General features: G+C 40.7%; 1 protein-coding gene across 1 annotated transcript in view; it reads right to left on the bottom strand.

The window, feature by feature from the left end:
- Positions 1 to 3705: 3705 nt before the first annotated feature.
- Positions 3706 to 25376, bottom strand: part of SCARB2 (scavenger receptor class B member 2) — a 76743-nt gene continuing 55072 nt past the window's right edge. Inside the window, exons 6-12 of the mRNA XM_047091155.1 lie at positions 23628 to 23747; positions 20774 to 20943; positions 15632 to 15750; positions 14275 to 14348; positions 11712 to 11763; positions 7929 to 8087; positions 3706 to 6430 (exon numbers count right to left, since the gene is read on the bottom strand). Of these exons, the coding sequence (XP_046947111.1) occupies positions 6392 to 6430; positions 7929 to 8087; positions 11712 to 11763; positions 14275 to 14348; positions 15632 to 15750; positions 20774 to 20943; positions 23628 to 23747 (733 nt within the window). The 3' untranslated portion in view covers positions 3706 to 6391. The remainder of the gene's footprint in view (positions 6431 to 7928; positions 8088 to 11711; positions 11764 to 14274; positions 14349 to 15631; positions 15751 to 20773; positions 20944 to 23627; positions 23748 to 25376) is intronic.

The following is a 25376-nucleotide window of genomic DNA, read 5'->3' on the forward strand; positions in this document are numbered from 1 at the left end:
TTCTTGCTGTCCTGGCCCTATACATTTTTATTTCCCCCAATAAAGCCCATTATTTAGCCCCTGCTATGCAGCTTTGTGGAATTCACCCTGGAGGCTGGTGCACAGCACCCAGACAATATCCATCCTGCATACCAATGGAGACCCCAAAGGGACCCACCTGATACAGCAACTGCCTAACTGACCTCCCTGCATCCACATAGACTCTTCCAATTTATTCACCCTGCAGCTAGAATAGGTCTTTCTAAACAAAACTGCCATGTCTCCCATGTCTCCCCCACCCCCTCAATCCAATTTATAATACTTCAGTGGCTTCCTGTGGGTCTTAAAATAAACCAAAATTTTTTACATGGCTTAATAAGATCCAAGTTGATCTGGCCCCTGCCTTTCTCTCCAACCTTATCTCCTACTGTTCTTCCTTCTCTGAGCTCCAAGCAAACATCTTCTTAGTCATTTGTAAACATGTTCCTTCCTGCTGCTGGGCATGACCTCCTTCTTCTATCTGAAACACCGAAATGGTTCCTTTGCCTAATTAACACCTATTCGTCAGTCTCAGTCAGATGTTACTTCCTTAGGGAAACCTTCCTGTGACTCTAAGCCGTGTTCCCAGAGCATCATGAAACTTAGTTGAAATTTTACATTTATAATTATTTGGTTGCTTCCCCCCCCCCCCACTAGACTCTAAGATCTAGATGTCTCTTTGTGATTACCAATAGCCTAGTTTATAGTGCCCGGCATAAAGTGGCTGCCCAATAAAGTTGGTTGAATACATTTATTTTATTTTATTATTTTATTTCATTTTATTTATTTATTTATTTTCATTTTATTTTCTATTCTATTCTAGTTTAGAGAGAGAGCATGAATGGCAGAGAGGGGCAGAGAGAGAGAGAGAGAGAGAGAGAGAGAGAGAGAGAGAATTTCAAGCAGGCTTTCTGCTGAGCAGAGCAGGACCAATCCCACGATCCTGGGATCATGACCTGAGCCGAAATCAAGAGTTGGATACAACCAACTGAGCCACCTAGGTGCCCTGAATGCATTATTTTAAAGTATAATGTATAAAGAAGCCAGGCCCTAAAGACCACACACCGTATGATTTTTTTTTTCCAAATAGTTATTTATTTTGAGAGAGAGTGCACACGTGCGTGAGTGGGGGAGGGGTAGAGAGAGAGGGAGAGAGAAAATCCCAAGCAGGCTCCACAAAATCCCAGCACAGAGCTCAACTTGGGGCTCAGTCATCATGACTCGAGCTGACTCTTGATTAGAGTCAGACATTTAACTGATTGAGCCACCCAGGCACCCCACTTTAACTTCTATGAGAAGCCCAGAAAAGGCAGATCTATAGAGACAGAATGTAGGTTAGCAGTTGCTTAGGGCTGCAGGTGGGAACAGAGGGATTTTAGTGAGGTAGTCATGTTCTAAAACTACATGACTCAGTAAATTTACTAAAAATCATTGTGTTTTACATTTAAAATTTTATGGCATGAAAATTATACCTCCATAAAGGTTAAAAAATAAATATATTAGTTGAATAAATGAAAGACTATAGTTATTATTGGAAATGGGGCCTTCATCTTGTGATAAATGTGTATCCATGTTTCTTGTGTTCTCTACCACACGTTATTAATTATTGTTCATGGGTGTGTATATGTTTTAATACCTGGTAACACATGTCACCCTTATTAGTATTCTTTTAAATATATTTTCTGAATCTCTCTTACTCCTTGATTTGAAATAATTAGGCTTGGTATGTTGCAGAGTTCCAGATGTCTCTATATACCTTTGAGCAAGCAGAAATAGATACACAGAACTCCCCTTATGACATAAGCCAGCAAAAATCAGATTTGGGATTCCTTTTTTTTTTAAAACTTAAATCCAAGTTAATTAACATGTAGTGTAATAATGTTTTCAGGAATAGAATTTAGTGATTCATCACTTACATATAACACCCAGTGCTCATCCAAACAAGTGTCCTCCTTAATGCCCATCACCCATTTAGCCCATCCCTCCACCCATCTCCCCTCCAGCAACCCTCAGTTTGTTCTCTGTATTTGAGAGACATGGTTTGTCTCCATCTCTGTTTTTATCTTATTTTTGCTTCCCTTTCCTTATGTTCATTGTTTCTTAAATTCCACATATGAGCGAAATCATATATTTATCTCTCTGACTTATTTTGCTTAACATAACACACTCTAATCCCATCCACGTTGTTGCAAATGGCAAGATTTCATTCTTTTTGATTGCCAAATAACACTCCATTGCATATATATATCACATCTTCTTTATCCATTCATCAGTTGACGGACATTTGGGATCTTTCCATAATTTGGCTATTGTTGATAGCGCTGCTATAAACATTGGGGTGCATTTGCCCCTTAAAATCAGCACTCCTGTATCCTTTTGATAAATACCTAGTAGTGCAATTGCTGGGTGGTAGGGTAGTTCTATTTTTAAAAAAATTTTTTTTTCAACGTTTATTTATTTTGGGACAGAGAGAGACAGAGCATGAACTGGGGAGGGGCAGAGAGAGAGGGAGACACAGAATCGGAAACAGGCTCCAGGCTCTGAGCCATCAGCCCAGAGCCCGACGCGGGGCTCGAACTCACGGACCGCGAGATCGTGACCTGGCTGAAGTCGGACGCCCAACCGACTGCGCCACCCAGGCGCCCCTCTATTTTTAATTTTTTGAGGAAACTCCATACTGTTTTAGATTTGGGATTCCTTGAAAGCATATATGCTAGTGATCAAGTGTCCTCAATACATAATGACATTTGTAACACTGAGCTAGATATGTGATGGCTGAAATGGATTTGCTCTGATTTCAGAAATAAGATGCAATATTACTGGGATGGGAAAGGTTTTAAAGGTAGTCTAAATTTGGGGGCTAATCATTTTAGGACAAATGTCCATAGAAACAAAGGTCCAGGACCCCTCCCATAGCTCTCCGACCCTGCTGGGCCCTTCTGGATGGACTTGTATGCCTTTAGTTTGTGTTTACCTGGAAGCGGGCCTGAATAAGAAGAATGTTAGCACAGGTGGGTTACTTGGGAAAAAGCAGCAGTGAGGGGATGGGAGGAGTGACACAGGGAAGGAAGAAACAATAATGGGAAGGAGTTCCTACTGTGGGCAATCCTAGTTGAGGAACTACCTAGAATGAGTCTGAGAACTGTCCCTCTGAGGACTGGAGCATTTATCAGCTGACTCCTACCTTTAGTTGAGGATCAATACCTGGGCCTATTAACCCCCCAGTGCTCCTGAGGGGCTTCCAGGACTCTGGAGAAAGCCCTGGGGCAGAGGAGCACATTGTGGGACTCCCTTCAAGTGCGACTTGTCAGGCTGCCTAGAACTGTCCACCACAACGGAATGGACATCATAAGTGGCCCAAGAGGTGAGACTCAGGCCTGCATTTGTCAAGAGGGAAAAAAGCATCTTTCAAATGAAACTCCAGGGGCACATGAGTGGCTCAGTCAACTGAGTGTCTGACTCTTGATTCTGACTCAGGTCACAATCCCAAGGTCATGGGATGGAGCCCTGAATCAGGCTCCACGCTAAGAGTGAAGCCTGCTTGGGATTCTCTCTCTCCCTCTGACCCTCTCCCCGCCGCGATCTCTCTCTAAAATTAAAAACAACAACAACAACAACAAAAAAAAAACAACAAATGAAACTCCAGAGACAACTGGTCATCTGATGACATAACAATTTCCAGTGCAATTTCATATAAACAGTTTTATTAGTGAAATACTTCATTGCATTAAGGGTAGAAATAAACATGTCAAGAATCACATGAAATGAACCACCTATTTAAGCTACATGAAGAGCATTCTGGTCAGTATTCTGTTTAATAGCCACAAGCAATTAATTCTAGTAATAATGCCCAGAGGGCCAAGTGTGAAGGTCACCTTTTGTAGAACTCCTATCTCAAGCAATTTAAATTAAAAAAAAAAAACAAAAAAACAACTAGCCTCCCTTAGGTAAAAACCCCAATAGGGGTTAGTCATATAGTACTTGCTCCACTTGACCAGTGATCATTCTAGAACATGAGGAAATAAAGTCCAGTAGGAAAAGCCTTGAGCTATAAGTGGCAAAGCCCATTTCTTGTCCTGTGTTCAATTCCCAATTTTCCCTAAGAGAAGTGAGGTAACCTCTCTCTGGTTTCTCCCTAGTGAGTATCATAGTACAGGACACACACATTCTGGGATTATGACAATCACAAAGACTTTGGAGGCCTTTCCAGGATAATGGCTCCAAGAGAATAAGCATGAGTAATAGTTTGTTATTTTCAACCTAAGACCAAATAGGCACATAAGTTCTTAATCAATCTATAATCTTGACTGCAGTTTCTGGGTTTGTCACAGATTTTTCAGAAACATAGTATCAAATGTGATTTTAAGCCAAATAACTATTAGAATCGTATGGAAGTAATACGTGTTTGATCTCCCCACATGTGTGGGATTCAGTTTAAAGTGTATATCAACTGTTACCATTCCTAGTATTGAAAAATTTCCTCCTCACAAGTGACTATATCCTGATAACAAGATGAACCAATAAATACACACTGGCTTATATGTGGATAAGTAGGTGCATAAAAGAATAAGGTGTGCCAATTACATAGTTAAATATTGATAAATTTAAAAAATCTAGGTATTTGGTATTACTGATAATATTTTCAATTTAGTTGTTTACATTTTGGTGATTTAGAATATTTACAAAATATTTCTTAATTTATAGAGAAGCTGAAGGTTTAATGAACTGCCCCTTCAAGAAGGGAATATGTCACATGTTGCTTTAGTGTAGACAGAAGGAAATTGGGGCAAGTAATGGGATTTATTACCTCCACACAGGGATCAGAAGCTGTATTTGTGAAACCCATGGCTTTTTTCTTCATTTGCTTACATTGAAATCCAGTTTTATACAGAAAATCCTGTAAGATGATTCAGTTGTTAGGAAATTTTATGTGCATTTTGCTGGATAACTATGTAGGTTTCTTAATCAAAAATGAATACTGAACTTCACTACTCAAAGAAAATGCTCTTAAACGGGCTTGGATTTTGTGACATACGACGGTTCCTATCCTCTGACTGACTTAGGTTGCATTGAAAGTCAAAAGGTCTTCTGAGAAGACGCTGCTTCTGGATCCCAAGGGACCTTTCTTTAAAGCATTTTCTGCACAATATTTTAAAACACCATCATTCATTCTGTCAGCAAAATGATTGTCACAGGAAGTGTAGGGCACATTTTTCTCTATTCAGTGAGTGACAATGACCCACAGAACACTGGAAGGGACCAAATGTGAGGAAAGAAAAACAACTTACAAAAACAATTTCAAAGTTCCCAAGAAAACTTCCCCAGAAGAAACGTTTTGTTAGTGCAGTCAGACTTCCCAAAATGTATGTGTAACTCAGGCTGTGGATGAATGGGTTTCCCATATTCATAAATAATTTTGCAAAGTTACTCAATAGTATTGTAATTAATACAGTATCATATTTGGCAAGGATGACTGGAGGAAAAAATCAGTTACTGATGATACCTCCCAGAAGCACCTTTCCACATCAAGATCATTCTGACTAAAAAAAACAACAAACTACCCACAAATGTCATAACTAGCATTTCCTTCTACTCCATATGAAATATCTGTACTTGTCCTCACCAACATTATTTGTGCATTCTCTCGATTCACAAAAGTACAAGTAAAAAATCCGCAGGTGCTTATCACTATCAATCAACTTGAGGGTTATTGCCCCACTGCCTACCTCACCCCACCCAACCCCTTCCCTGCTTGGTTCCCAGACAGTTTGAAAGTCAAAAGACTGAATTACTTTCTTGGAGGAATTATGAACTGAAGGTTAGCATATGAAATATAATTATGTAACTTTTTAAAAAGAGGAAACTAGATGCATTTTAGTGATGTACTGAATGAGGCTATTTTACCCTGGGTTCCGAACTCGTATTTACTTCTGTTTTGGGGGTGAAATGAATGGAGGAATACAACGTAAAATAGTATTTATATATTTTGAGCACAAAGTTTGGTAAATGAAGCATACTTACTAAGGTTAGACCAAGGAACGTTAACAAGTGATGCAGACATATTTTAACCACAACGGTGGTCACAGAATTCTGGAGCTACCAGCACCCAACAACAACAAAAATTACTATACAAGAGTTTATTAAATACTTGCTAGACACATGAAAAACAAAACAATTTTATAAAGCCTAATGGCCAACCATGTCAGTCTGTTCTTTAACCTCCTGCCGGAATGCTCTCGTCGCTTGCCAGCACGGGGTCTCCTCCCTCCTCTCTGCAGCAGGCACCATGCCCATGAAGACGTGGGTAGTTTCCTCACATTGTGGTCCAGGTTAGGACAGCTCACACGGTTCCTTCCCCAAACTCGGGCCACAGTTAGGTTCGTATGAGGGGTGCTCTTTCATCTGCGGTTCCCTGAGATTCAGAAGAGAGGGGACAGCGAAGTCAGGTATTCACATCAGAAACTTCTCCCAGGAAGTGAAAAGTTGGGGGACAGGGTGGTGGAGGAAGATGGACGGAGGAGAGACTGACAGGAGGGCAGTCGTCACACTCTGCTTCCTTCTCTCTTGGCTTGCCTCTTCTTTCCCATTCAGCCCTGACCTTGAAGAAGCTTGCTCTGACCACCTGCACCCCCGATACCAGAGCAGTACCCTTCCCTGTATTGACCCGGACTATAACTCTCATCAGACTACACTGAATTTGCTCCTTCCTGATTTGAAACCTACCAGAGAACAACGTCTCAGAGTAATGGGTGCTCAGTCATTGCCCGCTTGCTGAATACACGAAAATGGTTCATTGTAGGAGCAGTGATAACATTTACACAGGCTTTCACCTGTGCTTATGAAAATCTCAGTGACTGTATAAAGTCAGACGGGAAGTGAGATCCATAGCTAGAAATGACAGAATAAATGCCTCACACCTAATTCCTGCTAACCTGATGGGCACAGGTTAAGAGAAATAGTGGAAGAATGTAGAACCTAGGGAAATCTGAGGTAATATGACTCATTTGGTTTCAACCTATTTCATTTCCTACTTCATGTTTGCTTCAGACACATATTTGAAGCAGTTAGGAGCGGGGGGAGAAAGCCTTTGTTGCAAAAAGGGAAGCTGCTGAGAATTTAAGAGAGGCTCTCACAGAAAAGACTCACTGAAGGCTGAGCTGGGTTGGCCTGCTGGTCACTTAGGGAGGCCAGCGTAACTCTGCTTATCCCATCCATTTGATGATGTTCCCTTCTCTCCAGGAAAGTTACTACTCCCCTGAGCCAATCGTTTCTTATGCAGTGATGACTCAGTGACAGGTATCTTCTGATATATTATGGATTCTTTCCAAGCAGGTCTCTGGTTGCCTTGCTCTACAATCTTGGGATTGTTGCATCACATAATTAATGTTTATTGAGTTCTTACTGTAAGTGCTAACACTGGGCCAAGTGCTTTCTGTCTACTGTCTCCTCTAATCCTCATGAAAAACCACTAAGGGAGGCTCTCTTATTATCCCACTTTACAGATGCAGAACTGAGGCACAGTTTCTAGGGTCACACAGCTATGAAGTGGCAGAACTGGGATTTGAATATAGGCAGTCTGACACACCAAAGCCCAGATGTTTAGCTGCTAAATACTCCTCTCCTTTCAGGTTATTTTCAGAAACATTAAGCTTACTCACAGTGATTTCATGCCCGCCAAGAGAGCCCCAAATACTGGACAGTACCATTCCATTACTCCTCCTCCTCTGACACACTGCCCTTGCCTCTCATTTGGTTTAGTAGTAATAGAACCATGAAATCACTGTGCCCAGCATAAAACCTCAGAATCCACCCTAATGAGCCAGCCAGTTGACAGCCCCTCAGTGAAGCACCGTTAGCTTCCTCAGGTAAGGTTACCCAGTAATAGAGAAGTTCCTCCAACCACTGCTCACCTCATCCATGGATCCCTGTCCTCTGCATGCAAGCCAGGTGAAGATCAAACCAAACAAAACACCCAGCGCCATGATAATGTAGGGTATGTTGGTGATGATCAGAGTAGTGTTTATCACAGACTTCAGTCGACTCGCAGTCTCTTTATCAATGAGAACACTCTGGAAGGCAAGAAAATAGTATCCCTTTGATTACTAAATATCCAGGGTGTAAAGTTTTTGCTGTATCTTCCTTCTAAATCATTAAACACGACTTGGGGAAGTTTCTCTGCCGCTAACCAGAAATACTGAAAATCCATTTATAAATTAGATAACCAGAGGGGGCGTTTATTCACTACATCTTCCTTTTTTTTTTTTTTTTCCTGAAGACATGTCTTACTTTCAAACTAGTAGTTTGAAATAGTAGGGAAAAAAGTATTCAGAAATAATGAGACAATACCATCTTTTGTATCAGACAACTCTAACTCGTCCTTTAAAATCCAACTCAGCATCACTTCCATCCAGAAGTTTTCTCTGGCTACCTCAGGCCTAGTTAAAGGTCCTTTTACTGCACTTCCATATCACTCCCTAAAATCCCCCATCGCTGTGCACTCTGCCTTATAACCGTCTGTTTGGTCTCCTTGTGACTGTGAGGTTCCCAAAGGCAAGGTTTACATCTCGGTCACCTCAACATTAGGAAAGCACTCTGCACGTAGTGGGTACTGAATTAATGTCAGTTGATTGAAAGAATGAAACATTCCAACAATGGTATGTGGAAAGTATAATTAGTGTCTTGGTTAAATCTCTAGTAATCAAGACCAGAGGTCTCGATAGAAAGTGTTCAGGGATGTCTTGAGGCTCACCAGAGTTCCAGAGGGTGTTGATAACCAAGAAAATATTCTAGAATAACACTTGATGGATGCAGAACAAAGATATTATCTCCTTAAGTTGTCATGGGTGGGGTGTCTGGAGAGCTTAATTTCATAAAAATTATGGCAACAAATGGGACGTGGGGCATAATTTAGGCTGAAACTGCACTGGACTGAGGCAGAGGATGGGCTTCTAGAGTTGGTACTTCCAATAACTGGCCAAGGCCCATCAGAGTCAGAGTCTCCTTCTCTGGAAAAAGAAGGTGGGAGAGTAGGCTCCAATGTCACTTCAAAGTATAATGTTTTCTTTTTCTGGGATAAAGTCAAGTTCTTTCTAGGAGGCACCAAAAGTACAAAGTTTTACTCCATAATTCCCTGGATTCAATATGGTCTTTAACAAAAGAGCTAAGCAAAGCAAAGATTGAGTTGGGGGCGGAGTGGGGGGGAGTTCAAATATGCCACAACTATGAACATAAGCTGGCAGTACAGGGTCCTTCCTCATTTTCAAAAAGCCCATTGGGGTGCCTGGGTAGTTCAGTCAGTTAAGCATCCGACTTCAGCTCCGGTCATGATCTTGGGGTTCGTGAGTTTGAGCCCTGCATCGGGCACCGTGCTGACAGCCTGGAGTCTGGAGATGCTTCAGATTCTGTGTCTCCCTCTCTGCCTCTCCCCTGCTCATGCTCTCTCTCTCTCAAAAATAAATAATAAAATATTGAAAATAAATTAAAAACAAAAAGCCCTGCTTTCATGTCAGTTGATTGAATGAATGAAACATTCCAACAATGGTATGTGGAAAGTATAATTAGTGTCTTGGTTAAATCTCTACTAATCAAGACCAGAGGTCTCGATAAACCTCTCCACAAGCAGTAATAGTGATGACCCTGGAGCAATTTCAAATAGATTCTATAAGTTGGTATATATTGCCCAAATTTTTCCTGTGAAACAATAAAAGCCTTGTCTTAGAATTGTAATCACAAACCCTTCAAAAATTTATAAATGTAGCTATCAAAGTAATGCCAAATGAAAAAAAAATAGGTTATAAAACTGTATCTGCAGTATGGTCTCAAGTATTTAATATCAAAACTAGAAAAGTACTAAGAGGCAATATAAGCAGATGTAAAGTGTACTTGTCTCTGAGGGACAGTTTATCAGTGATTCAGTTGTAAATATTTAAAAAAATTTTAAACTGAAGTAAAATTGACATATAACAATATATTAGTTTTGGGTGTACAACAGAATGATTCAATATTTGTATGGTGATTCACTTTTAAAATATACATTTTTAGTTTTCCAAGAGCTCTGTAAAGAGCACATGTTAGTTTTACAAATTAGAAAACATTAAATTATTTTTTACAAAGTTCTTATCAGAGACAATTTTGCAATATACTGTTGAGTACAATAAAGCAAAAACAGTGCCATTCTGACTCAGGTTTTGTGAAAGTTTCTTTAATTTTCCTTTTTCTTGCCAATCTCAGTTACCAAATTTCCTATACAGAACAAGATTTTTTAGGGAACAGAGAAAAAAATAAAAACTTAAAGATGCTGCTGTTCACAACAGATGTAAGGCAACCAAGAATTTATTGGAGAGGGAAAACCCCTGCATGTAACCTCCCAAAACTGGGTGGAAGAGAGACGGAAACTGAGGAGATTTACTACAGTAAATGTATGTGATTCAGAAAAGAATTTATCACAGGTATCTTAAATAGGTGTTTTCTGAGTTTTCCGAATATGTTTTTATTTACAAAACTTCAATTTATACTTAATGTTTACTGATAAAAATTCTGTGGGTACAGTGTGAAAGAAATATTTCTTCAGGGAAACTCTCTTTGTTTGAACTAAGACGGGATCTGTGTTGGGGCGCCTGGGTGGCTCAGTCGGTTAAGCAGCTGACTTCCACTCAGGTCATGATCTCGAGGTTCATGAGTTCAAGCCCTGCGTCAGGCTCTGTGCTGACAGCTCAGAGCCTGGAGCCTGCTTCAGATTCTGTGTCTCCCTCTCTCTCTGCCCCTCCCCCACTTACGCTCTGTCTCTCTCTGTCTCAAAAATAGACACTAAAAAAAAAATAATAAATTTAAGATAGGATCTGTGTCCTATAACTCATGATATGTTTGGTCACCAGAAAGTAAAACAAAAACAACTTCTATGTTATAAAATATAAGGCAACCATATATCACTGAAATGAATGAGAATGTATCATGTTTTATTCAATCATTTCTTTAATCACCTTACACAAAACCTTCATGTAATGTTGCCAATCATTTTAATTTTACTCTCTTTTCCTCCTCCTTTACTAATGAATGGTAAACTGATTACATTTTACAAACTGGCAGGGGTTCAAAGATGGAGAAGATGCAAAGAAAGGTTTAACTGGAAATCTGAGTGTTGGCTATTTTTTCTGCTTCAGCAGTGTCTGACATTGCTTCATTTACCTTTGCCTTTTGTTTCTTACATAACCAGCTTCCCAGAAGAGAGTTTTGCCCGATAATATTCTTGAGAAGGGAAATTTTTGTTCTGTCATTTTTAAAAAAATTTTTTTTTCAACGTTTATTTATTTTTGGGACAGAGAGAGACAGAGCATGAACGGGGGAGGGGCAGAGAGAGAGGGAGACACAGAATCGGAAACAGGCTCCAGGCTCTGAGCCATCAGCCCAGAGCCTGACGCAGGGCTCGAACTCACGGACCGCGAGATCATGACCTGGCTGAAGTCGGACGTTTTAACCGACTGTGCCACCCAGGTGCCCCTGTTCTGTCATTTTTAAATCTCAAACTTCATGTGAACATATAAAGAGAAATTTTCTGAGGACAAACAGGTTCTTAAAAATCACCTTTCCCCCTTTCTTACATCTTAAATTACATAGCTATAAGAGTCGACATCTGAATGGAAGTTTTCCAAGCTTCCACAAGTAAATCATACCCATGGCTCCCTCCCAGGACTTACCTCGTTGATATACATCACTGGGAAAACCATGGTTCTAATGCTTCCCGTTTCACTACAAAGACAAAAGGTGACAAATCAAAACCACAGTGAGATATCACCTCATACCTGTTCCAATGGCTATTATCAAAAGGCAAAGGGTAGTAATGTTGGTGGGGATGCGGATGAAAAGGAATCCATGTGCCCTGTTGATAGAATGTAAACTGGTGCAGCTGCTAGGGCAAACAGTAGAGAGATTCCTCAAAAAATTAAAAACAGAATTACAATACGATCCAGCAATTCCACTTCTGGGTATTTAGCCAAAGAAAATGAATCCCTAACTCGAAAAGACATATGCACCCCTATATTCACTGTAGTATTTTTTTCCAGTAGCAAAGATAAGGAAGCAACCAAAGTGTCCATTGATGGACGATTAAATAAAGAAAACATGGTATATGTTCACACTGGAATACTATTCAGCCATAGAAAAGGATGCAATCTTGCCATTTGTGACAACATGAATGGACCCTCAGGGCACTACACTAAGTGAAACGAATCAGAGAAAGTCAAATACTATTTATTCTCCCTTTTGTGTGGAATCTAAAACAAATAAACAAAAGACCAAGCTTACACGCATAGAGAAAAGACTGGTGGTTGCCAAAGTTGGGAGTTGGGGGGTTGGCGAAATGGATGGAGTCAAAAAGTACAAACTTCCAGTTATACAATAAGTAAGTCACAGGGATCTAATGTACAGCATGGCAACTATGGTTAATAATACCGTAATGCACAGTTGAAAGTTGCTAAGCAGAGTAGATCTTAAAAGTTCTCATCACAAGAAAAAAAATTTTGTACCAAGTATGGTGACAGACGTTAACTAGACATTGTGGTGATCATTTTGCAATACATACAAATATCGAGTCATTATATACCTAAAGCTAATATGTTGTGTGTCAGTTATACCTCAATTAAAAAAAGACAAAATATGAGATTATTTTACAGACATCCTCAGTGTGATAGCAAACTGGCCTGGAGAGATAAGTTTATATGAAAATTCTAGCACACTTATTTAATTAAATTTCCCAGAACTTATAAAGACTTCTTCGTTACTTTTGCAAACACTTATCAATCAGAATTTAGATTCCAGTCTGTCAGTCTAACAATTCCAAGTGTTGCCTGTGTACGTAAAGTTGTTTTTTTAATATCAAAACGCAAGATAATAAAAGCAAATTCTCAAAAATGATTACTATTCTCCCAAGAGTTATCAGAGGCATGGCCACAGCCAGCAGAACAATGCTACCACTGAGAAATGCTACCATTTCTCAGAATGTTTTGTGAGCAGACCACTAAGTATTGTCTTCACTAGAGCTCAGAGCACTCTACCAAGAACCAGCCCTACACCTGGTGTTTGGGGGACACTGTCTCATTTAATTCTTACAGTAATCCCATGCAGTAGGCATCACTGTCCCACGTGGAAGACATGGAAATTATGGCTCAGAGTCACTTGCCCAGGACCAACATGAGCAAAAGGTGAAGCCAGGATTGTAATTCCATTTTGATTCTAAGGCTCTAGATCTTAACTACTATACTAGACTACCTCAGAAATATACACGTGTGTATGTGTATGACAAAATGCATTCGTGCAAACCACATTTGTGTTCTAGAATGATCTGTGACATATGGGGTTAAAGCTGGCAAATCCGATGGCGGAAATCAAGTTTTATAGATAGATAGGCAGATAGATAAGTGGAAAGAAAGAATAGATACATGATATATTATATATAGTTTTGCAGTTTGTTTTTCATTAACATTAAGTCGTATGCATGTTCTCATATCCAAAAAATGCCCATTGAAAGTTTGAGCAGGATATTATACTTAGTAATCCTAATTAAGTAGTGTTTTTTTAGATGGAATGTGGGGAGGAAAGGCTGGACTCGGGAGCCTATTTTAAGCTCCGGAGCCTGTGGCTGGTCCTGGGTGGGAGCAGTGAGAAGACAGGAAAGGAGGCAACTGGAGTGGTGGCAAGGAAAGGGCTGCATGGAGTGGGGAAGAACAGACTCTGTAGCCTTACTTCACCTCTCTGTGCCTTAGTTTCCTCATCTGTAAAACAGGGGTACTACACAGGGTTACTGTGAAGAATAAATGAGTTACTGGATGTAAAGTACTTAGAACAACATGTGATCCGTGAAAAGCACTCTGTACATCTTTGGTTAAATAAGTAAATTCCAAGACCAAGGCCTATGGAAATGCTGATTATAGGGGCGCCTGGATGGCTCAGTCGGTTAAACATCCGACTTCAGCTCAGGTCATGATTTCACGGGGTCTGTGAGTTCGAGCTCCACACTGAGCTCGAACTCGCTGCTGTCAGCACAGAGCCTGCTTCAGACCCTCTGGCCCCCTCTCTCTGCCCCTCCCCCGCTGACACTCTCTCTCAACCCCCCTCCCCCCACACACAAATGCTGCTTATGCTTCATCCCTGAAGGGCAGGAGTGAGCAGACTTAGAAAGTGGGCTGTCTCCTGGATGAACCCCATCAGAAAGTCAGTACAGCACAACTATCCTTTGCCTCTACAGAAAGAAGTGAAACTTACACAAAGTCGTCAAACTTTCTCACATAAACATTGATTTGGATCCTCTTGGCAGCTCTTAGAATAATTCCAGTCAACTGCAAATCAGAGACATGGAAAGAAAACATTAGGACTTATTAAAAACACATAGTTTTTCTCAGTAGAGCACCATTTCTGCGTGGTGCTGATAACCAGGGGGACCACTGCCATGTTTGAGACAAGGGAAAACAGACCCCGGAACAGAATGAGAGCTGCGGACAGGGTTAGGTGTCTGGTAGACCAATGTTTCTGAAAGTTCAATCTGCATGTGAGTTCTTGGGGACCTTGTGAACATGCAGATTCTGATTCAGTAGGTCTGGAGTGAGGCCTGAGATTGGTCTTTCTAGCAAGCACCCAGGATGCTGCCACTTTGGATAGCAAGACCCTAGGTGACCCTGGCAGGAGGAAGGTGTGAGCCAGAGAGTGGTCCCTGGTGTGGTCAGGACAGCCCCCGTCAAAGCTGGGAAAGCAGCGCCAGCAGCCGTCCCCCCACAGCAGTTTTGCCTCTGCACTGAGGTTACGGGACTGCGCCCAGCCCTTGGGGACAAGCACCTGCCCACAGTGCAGCTGGGGAGAAGGAACCGACTGAAGGTTAAGAGAGAAAAGGGGGGGGGAATACCTGATCTTAGTCACAAAAAGATAAGACCACTGATTTCTCACACAGAAGAGTGAAATGCCCATACACTGCCATGTCAACGACTATTCTTGCTTTTTTTTTGCTGTTCCATGTGTTCAAAATCTCAAGAAGGAAGGTATCTGGCCTTTCATTCAGTTCCTTCCATGAGAGGCTTTCTCATGGTTTTAGTTTTTCTCCTCTTTGAAAACAGGATTAAAGCATATGTATATCTAATGCCTTTTAAATTAATAATATCATGCAATAAACTCTCAAAAGTGCCTGTAGAAAGAGGCCTGCCAAAAGTCAGTGAAGCTAATACATATATTTAAATTTCAACCAAAACACTCCTTGGCAGTAAGCAGAAGAATGTCTTCAGCTTTGCTGATCTGTTCAGTAGTAGGAGAATGTATGTATGTTCAGGCCCAAGGCTGGCAACAGAACATTGATGAGGCTACTTGGGTCCAATCTCAGTTGTTCCCGTGATGGGATTTTTACAGTTGCGTTTTTGTTAAAGCAGGTTTGCAAATATTTCTGCATATTAGAGCCACTGAGTTCAGCCTGTAAGGCCATGAGACTATGCATCTCAAGCACTGAGCTGAGTTTTCTCCATTTGAATATGTATATGAAAGGAAGACAGAATATTCACAGTGCTCCGGACTAAACTGGTAAATACTGTGTAGAGAGAACAAAATGCATGCTTTTTACCAGGAAGACGTGGGTACTCACAGGATTAATGTCCACAAATGTCTCATGATAGTCCTTATTGGGATGCATGCCGTCTATGGCAGAAACAAACCTCTCATCTGCTTGGTAGAAGTGTGGGAAAGATAAAATAATAGGTGCACCTGCATTTTAAGGAAAGCAGAGACGAATGACATGGTTCTTAAAAGTCCAAGATGGATATAAAGTTCCTGACTACCAACCTGGTTCCTAAGGAGGGGGAAATTCTATACATAAGTAAATGTGGGTGGGGGAGAGGGGCAGGCTAAAATTCCATTCAACGCCTCCTAGTTTGGGATTTATACTTCATTTCCTAACATCTCATTTACCCTAACATTATTTTATCCCACAGTATATATTGAAGTCATGGCTAAATTATTTATTCTTCAGTATTTACTGAACCTATTAAATACAAAGGCTTCATACACACTCTTTTAATTAACATTTGCAGTAGCCCTATTAAGTTAAAACTATTATCTTCATTTTGCATTTGAGGACGGTGAGGTTCAGAGAAGTTACAAAACTGACCCAGGAACATCCAGCTGTCAGGTGATGAAGGCAGAATTCTAAATGAATGAGGAAATCTCATCTGAAAGCACTTATTGCTTGCTTTTCTGTTTTTCTTGGTTAACCTAAGACAGGCTTTCTTCTCCTGCATATGTTGATACAGACTTTTAAGACTTTGCCTGGTCATGCTATCTGCCCAGCCTCTGACTAGATCAAGGTCTGACCACATGAAGACTCCATTTTTTTTCTTTTATTTTTTCCTATTCATTTTAAGAATCAAATAGAGAATGTCCATAATGCCCAAAGCAATCTATAGAATCAATGCAACTCCTATCAAAATACCAATGGTATTTTTCACAGCACTAGAACAAATAATCCTAAAATGGGTATGAATCTACAAAAGACCCTGAGTAGCCCTAGCAATCTTGAGAAAGAAAAACAAAGCTGGAGGTATCCACAGCCCCAGATTTCAAGATATACTACAAAGCTATATTAACCAAAACAGTATGGAACTGGCACAGAAACAGACACATAGATCAACAGAACACAATAGGCCAGAAACAAACCCACATTTACATGGTCAATTAATCTATGACAAAGGAGGCAAGAACAGACAATGGGGAAAAGGCAATCTCTTTAATAAATCGTGTTGAGGAAACTGGACAGCTACGTGTAAAAAAATGAAACCGGACCACTTTCTTACACCATACACCAAAATAAACTCAAAACAGATTAAAGAGCTAACTATGAGACCTGAAACCATAAAACTAGAAGAAAACATAGGCAGTAATGTCTTGGACATAGGCCTTAACAGCATATTTATAGATGTGTCTCCTCTGGTAAGGGAAACAAAAGCAAAAATAAACTATGGGGACTACACCAAAACAAAATCCTTTTGCACAGCAAAGAAAACCATCAATAAAACAAAGAGGAAACCTACTGACAAGGTATTTGCAAAGAATATATCCGGTTAGTATCCAAAATACATAAAGAATGCATACAAATCAACACCAAAAAACCAAATAACCTGTTGAAAAAATGGGCAGAGGACCTGAATAGACATCTCTCCAAAGAAGACATCTAGATAGCCAACAGACACATGAAAAGATGCTCAACATCACTAATCATCTGAGAAATGCAAACCAAAACCCCAAGGAGATATCACTTCACACCTGTTTCATTTACCCAAAAAAAATGAAAGTACTAATGTTAAACAATAAATGCAATCCTATGATCACTGAAGCATCACTTACAACAGCCAAAGTATGGAAGCAACCTAAGCATCCATCAGTAGAGCAATAAGTAAAGAAGATGTGTTATATATACAATGGAATATTACTAAGGCATAAAAAGCACGATATCTTGCCATTTGTGACAACATGGATGGACCTAGAGCATATTGTGCTAAGTGAAATAAGTCAGACAGAGAAAGACAAATACCATATACTTCAACTGATTTGCAGTATCTAAAAATCAAAACAAATGAACAAACAAAAAAACCACAAACAGACTCATAAATAGAGAACAATTTGGTGGTTGCCAGAGGGTAGGTGGCTGGGAGAGTTGGGTGAAATAGGTGAAGGGGATTAAGAAGTACAAACTTCCAGTTATAAAATAAATAAGTCACAGAGACTAATAGTACAGCATAGGGATTATAGTCAATAATATTGTAATAACCTTGTATAGTGACAGACAGTGACTATACTTGTTGTGGGGAACATTAATGTACAGAATTGTCAAATGACTACGTTGTGCACCTGAAACTAATGTAATGCAGTATGTCATATATATTTCAATAAGATTTTTTTTTTAAAAAGGCACAAATAGGAAAACAAGTTATTAAAGGAAACCTACTGTAGATTATGCTATTGAAGAAGAGAGAGGGATCCAATAATTGCTGCCATGGAAACATATATTTGGAGAAGTTAACTTATTGCCAAATAATTTAGATTTGCTTACATATCTACTAGCCGTGGCTCAAGATACATATCTGTCACATCCATGTGTTTTGTTTAGGAAGAAACTGTTCACTAAACAGTTTCACAAAGCCATAATTTCCTTCTTTGTGACCTACAATGATCTTTAAAATGTATTTTCAAAGATTTATTAAGAATTCAGTAAGAGCCATACACCGTCTTGGGTGTTTTGTATACATTATGTCTAACCTTCACTCAGCTTTCCAAGGAAGTTATCATCACCCCCATATTACAGATTACAAGACTGAAGTCTAGAATCCTCCTTAATCACCTTGGCTAACATGCTAACAAACAGAATCTGAATCAAACCCAGATCTACTGACTCCAGAGCACTCACTCATCCCACAATCCAAAATGTTGTCCGGGGGGATTCAAAACCCTTGAGGATAATTCTAGAGAGTTTAACTTTTCCGTCCACATCTGGGAATACATAAGACGCAAGAGAAATGGACTGTAGTTGTTGAGTGTTGCCAAGTAGAATCTTTGTTGACTCTAACATCAACTTCTTGAGGAAGCAGAATGTTAACGAAACAATGAGAAAAAATACGTCTGCATTTGTGCCTTGAGCCAGAGGCACATGGACTAAGTGGGCAGGGTGCTATTTCAGGGCCATTCCCCCAGTAAGAAAGCAGGAGAGGGCAGAAGCAGGCACTTGTTCCCATTTGCCTTTGGTCTTATGTCCACTGTCCCCGCACAGTGGTTCCCAACTGCATAGGCACCATCTTTATGAGAATCACCTGGAGCTCATGTTAAAAATACAGGTTCTGGGGCCTAGTATGTGGGCCCTGGGACATATATTTTTAATAACCCTCCAGATAATCCTCATGCAAGGCCAGGTTTTGAAGCCACTGCTCTATCAGACAGAGACAGTGAGGTATACTGCTGACTGAAGACTTACCCCAAAAAGAGATTTTTCAAGAAAATTAGGTAAGAGGGGAAAAAATCAGCACATTACCTTATTTAGGAGATAAAGACAACTTTATTCAGGAGAGAGGGGTTACAAAATTTCTCCAAAGAAACTTTAAAGAGGAATTGTAGCCTAAGAAGTATCACAGTAGCAACAGGAGAAGTCCCTAAGTTCTAGTAGGGATTTTCTCAGAAATAAGAATTTTATAAAAATCATCTTCCCTGTCTGAGCTCTGGTTTCCACAATTATAAAAAGAGGCCTCTGGATGCCAATCTAGTAAGAATATTGTGAATAATTTTGCAACATATGATTGTTAAAGTCAGTTCTTAAGATGAAGAAAAGGCTTTTGTTAATATACCACTGATGATTCTGCTTCATTCATGGAAAGAAGTAGAATAGCTCAGACGTTCAGAAACACTGGGAAATTTGCAGTCAGGGTATACAACTAACTCTGCTTTGAAATCATCACTAAATTTTTAACAAGATATGTACTTTCTCATTACCAAGTTCTCCACTTTTCTTTTTTAGCTTTGTTATCACCATAAAATCAGTTCGTGCTTTACATGTATTAACTAAATGTAAATATGTAAACTACTTAGAACAACAACTAGTGAACAGTGATTAGTGTAAGTGCTCAGTGAACATGAGCCATTATAACTATTAAGACTTCTAGGGGTGACTGGCTGGCTCAGTCGGTTAAGCATCTGACTTCAGCTCAGGTCATGATCTCACGGTTCATGAGTTTGAGTCCTGTGTTAGGCTCTGTGCTGACAGTTTGGAGCCTGGAGCCTGCTTCGGATTCTGTGTCTTTCTCTCTGACTCTCCCCTGCTCATGCTCCCTCTTTCTCTCTCTCTCTCTCTTAAAAATAAACATTAAAAAAAAAAAGACTTCTAAACTACTGCGCAGAAAGAACACAACAGGGCATTCTAGAAATACGAAGCATTACACAACAGAAAGAAGAAGGGAACAGAGGAACTACAAAACTGCCAGAAAATAATGAACAAAATGCCAATAAGTCTATACTTAGCAATAATTACTTTAAATGTAAATGGACTAAACTCTTCAATTAAAAGACAGAGTGGCTGAATGGATAAAAATGTAAGACCCATCCATATGCTGCTTAAAGAGACTCACTTCAGATGCAAGGACACACACAGACTGAAAGTAAAGGGAAGGGAAAAGGTGTTCCATGCAACTGGAAATCAAAAGAAAGCTGGGGTAGCTATAATTACATCAGACAAAATAGACTTAAAATTTTTTTTAATGTTTATTGATTTTTGAGAGAGATAGATACAGAGCATAAGTGGGGGAGGGGCAGAGAGAGAGAGGGAGATACAGAATCTGAAGAAGGCTCCAGGCTCTGAGCTGTCAGTACAGAGACCAACGCAGGGCTCAAACTCACAAACCGTGAGATCATGACCTGAGCCGAAATCAAGAGTCGACACTTAACTGACTGAGCCACCCAGGCATCCCTGCAGTGATCATTTTATAATACGTACAAATATTGAATTGTTGCATTGTATACTGAAACTAATAAAATGTTATACATCAATTAAACCTTAATTTAAAAAAAAAAACAAGCATTACAGAAAAGCCAGTATTTTTTTTTTTTTTACCATTCTATAGCCATATTGTGAAATACTATTCTTGAAAAGCCAGAATCACTCTTTCGTTTGGGCTGACAACATTCTTTTATTGAAGAACACTAACCCTTCATTCTAGACACTCATAAGTATGTCCCTTCTCTGAGCTCTTACCATTCTTGCAGATGCTGATATTCAAAACTCCTGAGCCCAGGCAGTTTCCTTTAGGTATACAGAAGCCGGCATTGTCCGAGGTATTGGCTAGTACTTCTCCAGGCACCTTATACCGAAAAGCAGGCAGTCCCTGCACACTCTCAAAGTCACTGAAGGTTATATACACTGATCTGTTAGGAAGTAAGAATGAAAAGTCAGTGTGGGCTCTGGTCAGTGTAACTGGCCCCGAACCAGTGAGTTAACAACCATTCTCAGGTACAACATGGCTAAAGCTTACAGGGTAAAGCGGTAAACGAAGCTACAAAAGAAAGTTTGAAAGGAACTCAACCCACTCAGTGCAGACGATGAATCATAACGAAATTTGTTTAAGAGGTACCAACTGTAGTAACAGCCAAACAAGGCCAAGAAAAAAAAAATGTGTGGTAGGATATTAAGATGACATTTAGGATGGAGCCTCACATCGAAAGAAATAAAAGAGTCATCTAGACCAGCATGGACATGTGCCAGTGTGGATGAAGCAGAAGCAAGGGCAGAGGCCAAGCAAAAGCAGAAAAGGTCACAAAGGGCTCGGCTGGGTAGATTTTGTAAGCACTTGAAAAGTGCCCCATTAGACAGATCTTTGATTTGAATGTATACTGATACACATTTGCCTCAAATAAAAATAGTGTCCATATTCTGGAATTCATTTCAATGTTTATTATTTCAGCCATTTATTTCAATGGAGTTCAACTTAATTTTGTCTTGAGTCCTTACTGAGCGTCAGTGATCGCACATAATACTAACCACTCTTGTATTTGCATAGCGCCTGAGTGACAGAGCACTCTCACAGACACTGTCTCAAGTGGTCCTTCATCTGAAGCCCAAAGGAATGGCTTTCTGGGTCTGGCTTTTTCATCTTTGAACCAGAGGTGGGATATGTCTCGCAGGGTTTGGGACAACATGGGAGCTGCCTCCCAGTCACATCCCACCCCTATAGCATTTCCTAAATAAAATATTTTAGGCAAACGGAAAAATAGAGAAAGTATTATAATAAATAGCTTTTACAACAAATACTAGTCAGGTAAATAAAAAATATATTATGGCTATAACTGCAGCTGTCTGTATAACACTCGTGATTCCAGTCCTCCTGATTCCAGTCCTCTGCATCCCCAGAGGTAGCCACTGTCCTGAACTTGGGGTTCATCCCTCCCTTGCCGGTGTTCATCCTTTCACAAACGTGCACATTCATAAACAACATGTGGCATCGTCTGCTACTTTTATGTGTTCTATACACAGTACACCGAATTCTTTTCCTGTAATTTGCTTTTTCATTCAGCATCATTGAGATTTATAATATTGATATAATATCTCATTATTGAGATTTATAATATTACATAGTCTGATTCTTACATTTTAAATCTTACATGATATTACATCATATGAATACACAATTTGTTTATATTCTTTTTATAGAGACTTAGATTGCTTCCAATTTTTCACTACTAAGAGTGTGATGCAATGGACTTTTCTGTGTATGCCTCCTTACACGTCTATACAAGGGTTCTTCAGGCCAGCAAGCTTACGTAGGAGAACAGTGAAGCACCATGGAGTTTGCATGTCTTTGGCTTTACTAATAATTACCAAATGGCCCTTCAAAAGTGGTTATGCCAGATAAGAATGTGTTTCCTCTGTGCCAAATCTTTTAACAAGCCTCCTACTACCTTTCTAGTTTGTCTTATTTCACTCACTGCATTCAAATGCATTTTCTGTTCCTTCAGTCCTCCCACAAATATGTATGGACAAGGGCAGCCAGCTAGAGGGGGGCTGTGGTATTTCTGTGGGAGAGCTGGAAGGGTGGGAACCATGGCACAGGCAGCAGGGACAGACAGGTGGGGGCCAATACAAGAGCTATTTCTGAGAAGGCATCCCAGCACCTGGTAGCAGATTCAATGCAGGAGAGAAAGGAGATTTATAGTATCAACAATATTTCTGGCAGGGCTGGCTGGGTAGGTGGTGCAATTATGTAAGCTATGAAACACCACCAGAACAGCAATTCTTGATAATATTGAATCAACAGCATCAAATGCAGCTAGGTCACTTGGGAATTTGAGAAGTTTCATAAAAAGCCTGGCTTGGGTGAGTGGGGAGGATATGGAGACTATATGAGTCAGACATTCATTTGGGTCGTTTGAGGGTGAAGGGCGGAGAAAGGGCAATGGTGATGGGGGGAATGGGAATCAGGGTGGAGAGCAGGATGCCTTCTTCCCAAATAGGAGCCATAATCATGAAGGAGCAGGCGGAGAGAGAGAGAGAGAGAGAGAGAGAGCTTACGGGGCAAGTGAGAGCAGGAATGATCTAAGGGAAGGTGATAGCTAATACCTATAAACTCTGAAATAGGGACAGCAGTTTGATTTATTTATCTTCTATACAGAGGTTATCTGTTGACTGGAAGAAGACCAGGTCAAGTTTCATGCTTGACAGAGCATATCATAATAACTCAGAGCCATCACTTAACATTGTTTATTCTCTGACATGCCCTGGGCTAAGTGCTCTACTAACCGTAACTCATTTGTCCTCATATCAACTCCTAAGGTAGACAACTATCCTTATTTTACCAATGAGGAAAGTGAGGCACAGAGTGGTTGAATAACTTTCCCAAGGTCACTGAGCTGTAAGTGTTGGAGCTGGTATTCAAACCAGCCAGTGCAGTCAGCCTCTGGAGCCTGTGAACCACTATACCACACTGTCTCTCAATATGCCATCAGCATTTATCACTGATTAAGCACAAATGGCCATGCCTGTTAAGGGTAGCTGCATATATTCCTCACATTTTGAGGGGTTTTGTAGTCAATTAACTTATTTATAAAGTCCTTACCTGCAAAACTCAGATGGGAAGACATAAAGAATTTCATCTTTGTTTATTAACGGGTGAAAAGAATCTCCGTCTGTTCCATTAATCATATTGCACTTGTCCGTTGTCCACCAGTCAAGTGACCTGGAATTAATACGCACAAGAAAGGGTCAAGATGATCAAATTTTTAAATTTTTTTAATGTTTATTTATTTTTGAGAGAGAGAGAGAGAGAGAGAGAGAGAGAATGAGCTGAGAAGGGGCAGAGAGAGAGGGAGACACAGAATCTGAAGTAGGCTCCAGGCTCAGAGCTGTCAGCATAGAGTTCGATGCGGGGCTTGACCCCATAAACTGTGAGATCATGACCTGAGCCAAAGTCCAGCACTTAACTGACTGAGCCACCAAGGTGCCCCAAATGATCAAATTTGATTTGAGATTTTTTTCACATGGCCAGGATTTTTCAAGCCTTAATTGGGAGCCAGCTACCCACAGAATCTTATTCATACACAGAAACAAGGGGGGTGCTGGTTAGGGACTGGATCAAGAGGGGGAATAGTAGGCACCTGATCCCCAAATCAGTTCTGATAGAGGCAGCATCCAGAAACATCCTCTTCCCTTCCTTCAAAAAAGAGTATCTGATGCAGAGGCTTAAAATACCCATTTTCTTAAAACATTGATTCAATTTAGCATGAACAATAGCCTTGTTCAGAGCTAGCTCACTGACAGGCGACCTCAGGACAGGTATGTTCAGCTCTTAAGGAAGGCATTAAGATGGCAGAGTAGTAGGAGCACCTTATAGTTGCCTCCTCCCTCAAACACAGCTAGATAAATACCAGATTATTGTGAACACCCAGAAAATCCATCTGAGACTGAGAGAACAAAGTGCACAACTATAGGGAGAAAAGAGGCCACATTGTGGAAGGTAGGAGGTGTGGAGATGTGATCTGGGGGAGAAAAGAATCACTGGTGCTGCGGAGGGGAGGGAGCCCTGATCAGAGAGAGAGAGAGAGAGAGAGAGAGGGAAAGAGAGGGAAAGAGAGAGAGAGAGAGAGAGAGAGAGACAGAGACAACACAGCATGCAGGGCATTGCACAAGAAAAACACTTCCCCAAGACCATTGATGGGGAAAATGAGAGGGGCTGATAACTGCAAGATTTTATAAGCAGTGGAGCCCAAAGTCTGAAGTTTCAGAGGTCTGTGTCACCCCGGGGATGGAGACTGGTGGATGTAGAGGTGCTCCTGTGGGGAAGGAAGGCAGAGGCCCGGGAACAGACAGTGTGCTCTGAGGACCCCCTGGGTCACACTGGGAGAGACAGTTCCCCTTCCTGGAGTGCACTTGGGAGAGGTGGCATTGCCTCTCCAGGGACAAAAGAGTCGGTGGGCTCCACTGACCTGCCCCATTCATTAGCAGAGGAGCAGAGGTGCCTGCTGAGGGCAGATAACTGAGACACTGACTTTTTGCTGCGCTTTACCATAAACTCCAACCCCCATGCCTTCAAGTGACTGCCCTTCTGGGACAAACCGGCACCAGCCACAGTACAGTGAGACCCTCTCCCAGAGGATTAGTGTGGGTCCATGCCACTCTGGGTCCCTAAAATTTGGAGTTTTGAAACCCAGCAGGCACACTGGAGCACTGTGCTGCCATGTGGGCAGATGGCTGGGACACAGACAGGGTGAAGCAGGGATCTGAGGGAAGCCTGGGACAAATGGGGGAGAGATTGTTTGCTCTTCTGTGAGGGCTTCCTGAAGAGCAGCAGGCATGAACTCCCCTCTCC

Source organism: Lynx rufus, unplaced genomic scaffold (genome assembly GCF_022079265.1).
Source record: "Lynx rufus isolate CCGP_SWC_20201006 ecotype Redwood Valley unplaced genomic scaffold, mLynRuf1.p SCAF_3, whole genome shotgun sequence".
Lineage (NCBI taxonomy): Eukaryota > Metazoa > Chordata > Mammalia > Carnivora > Felidae > Lynx > Lynx rufus.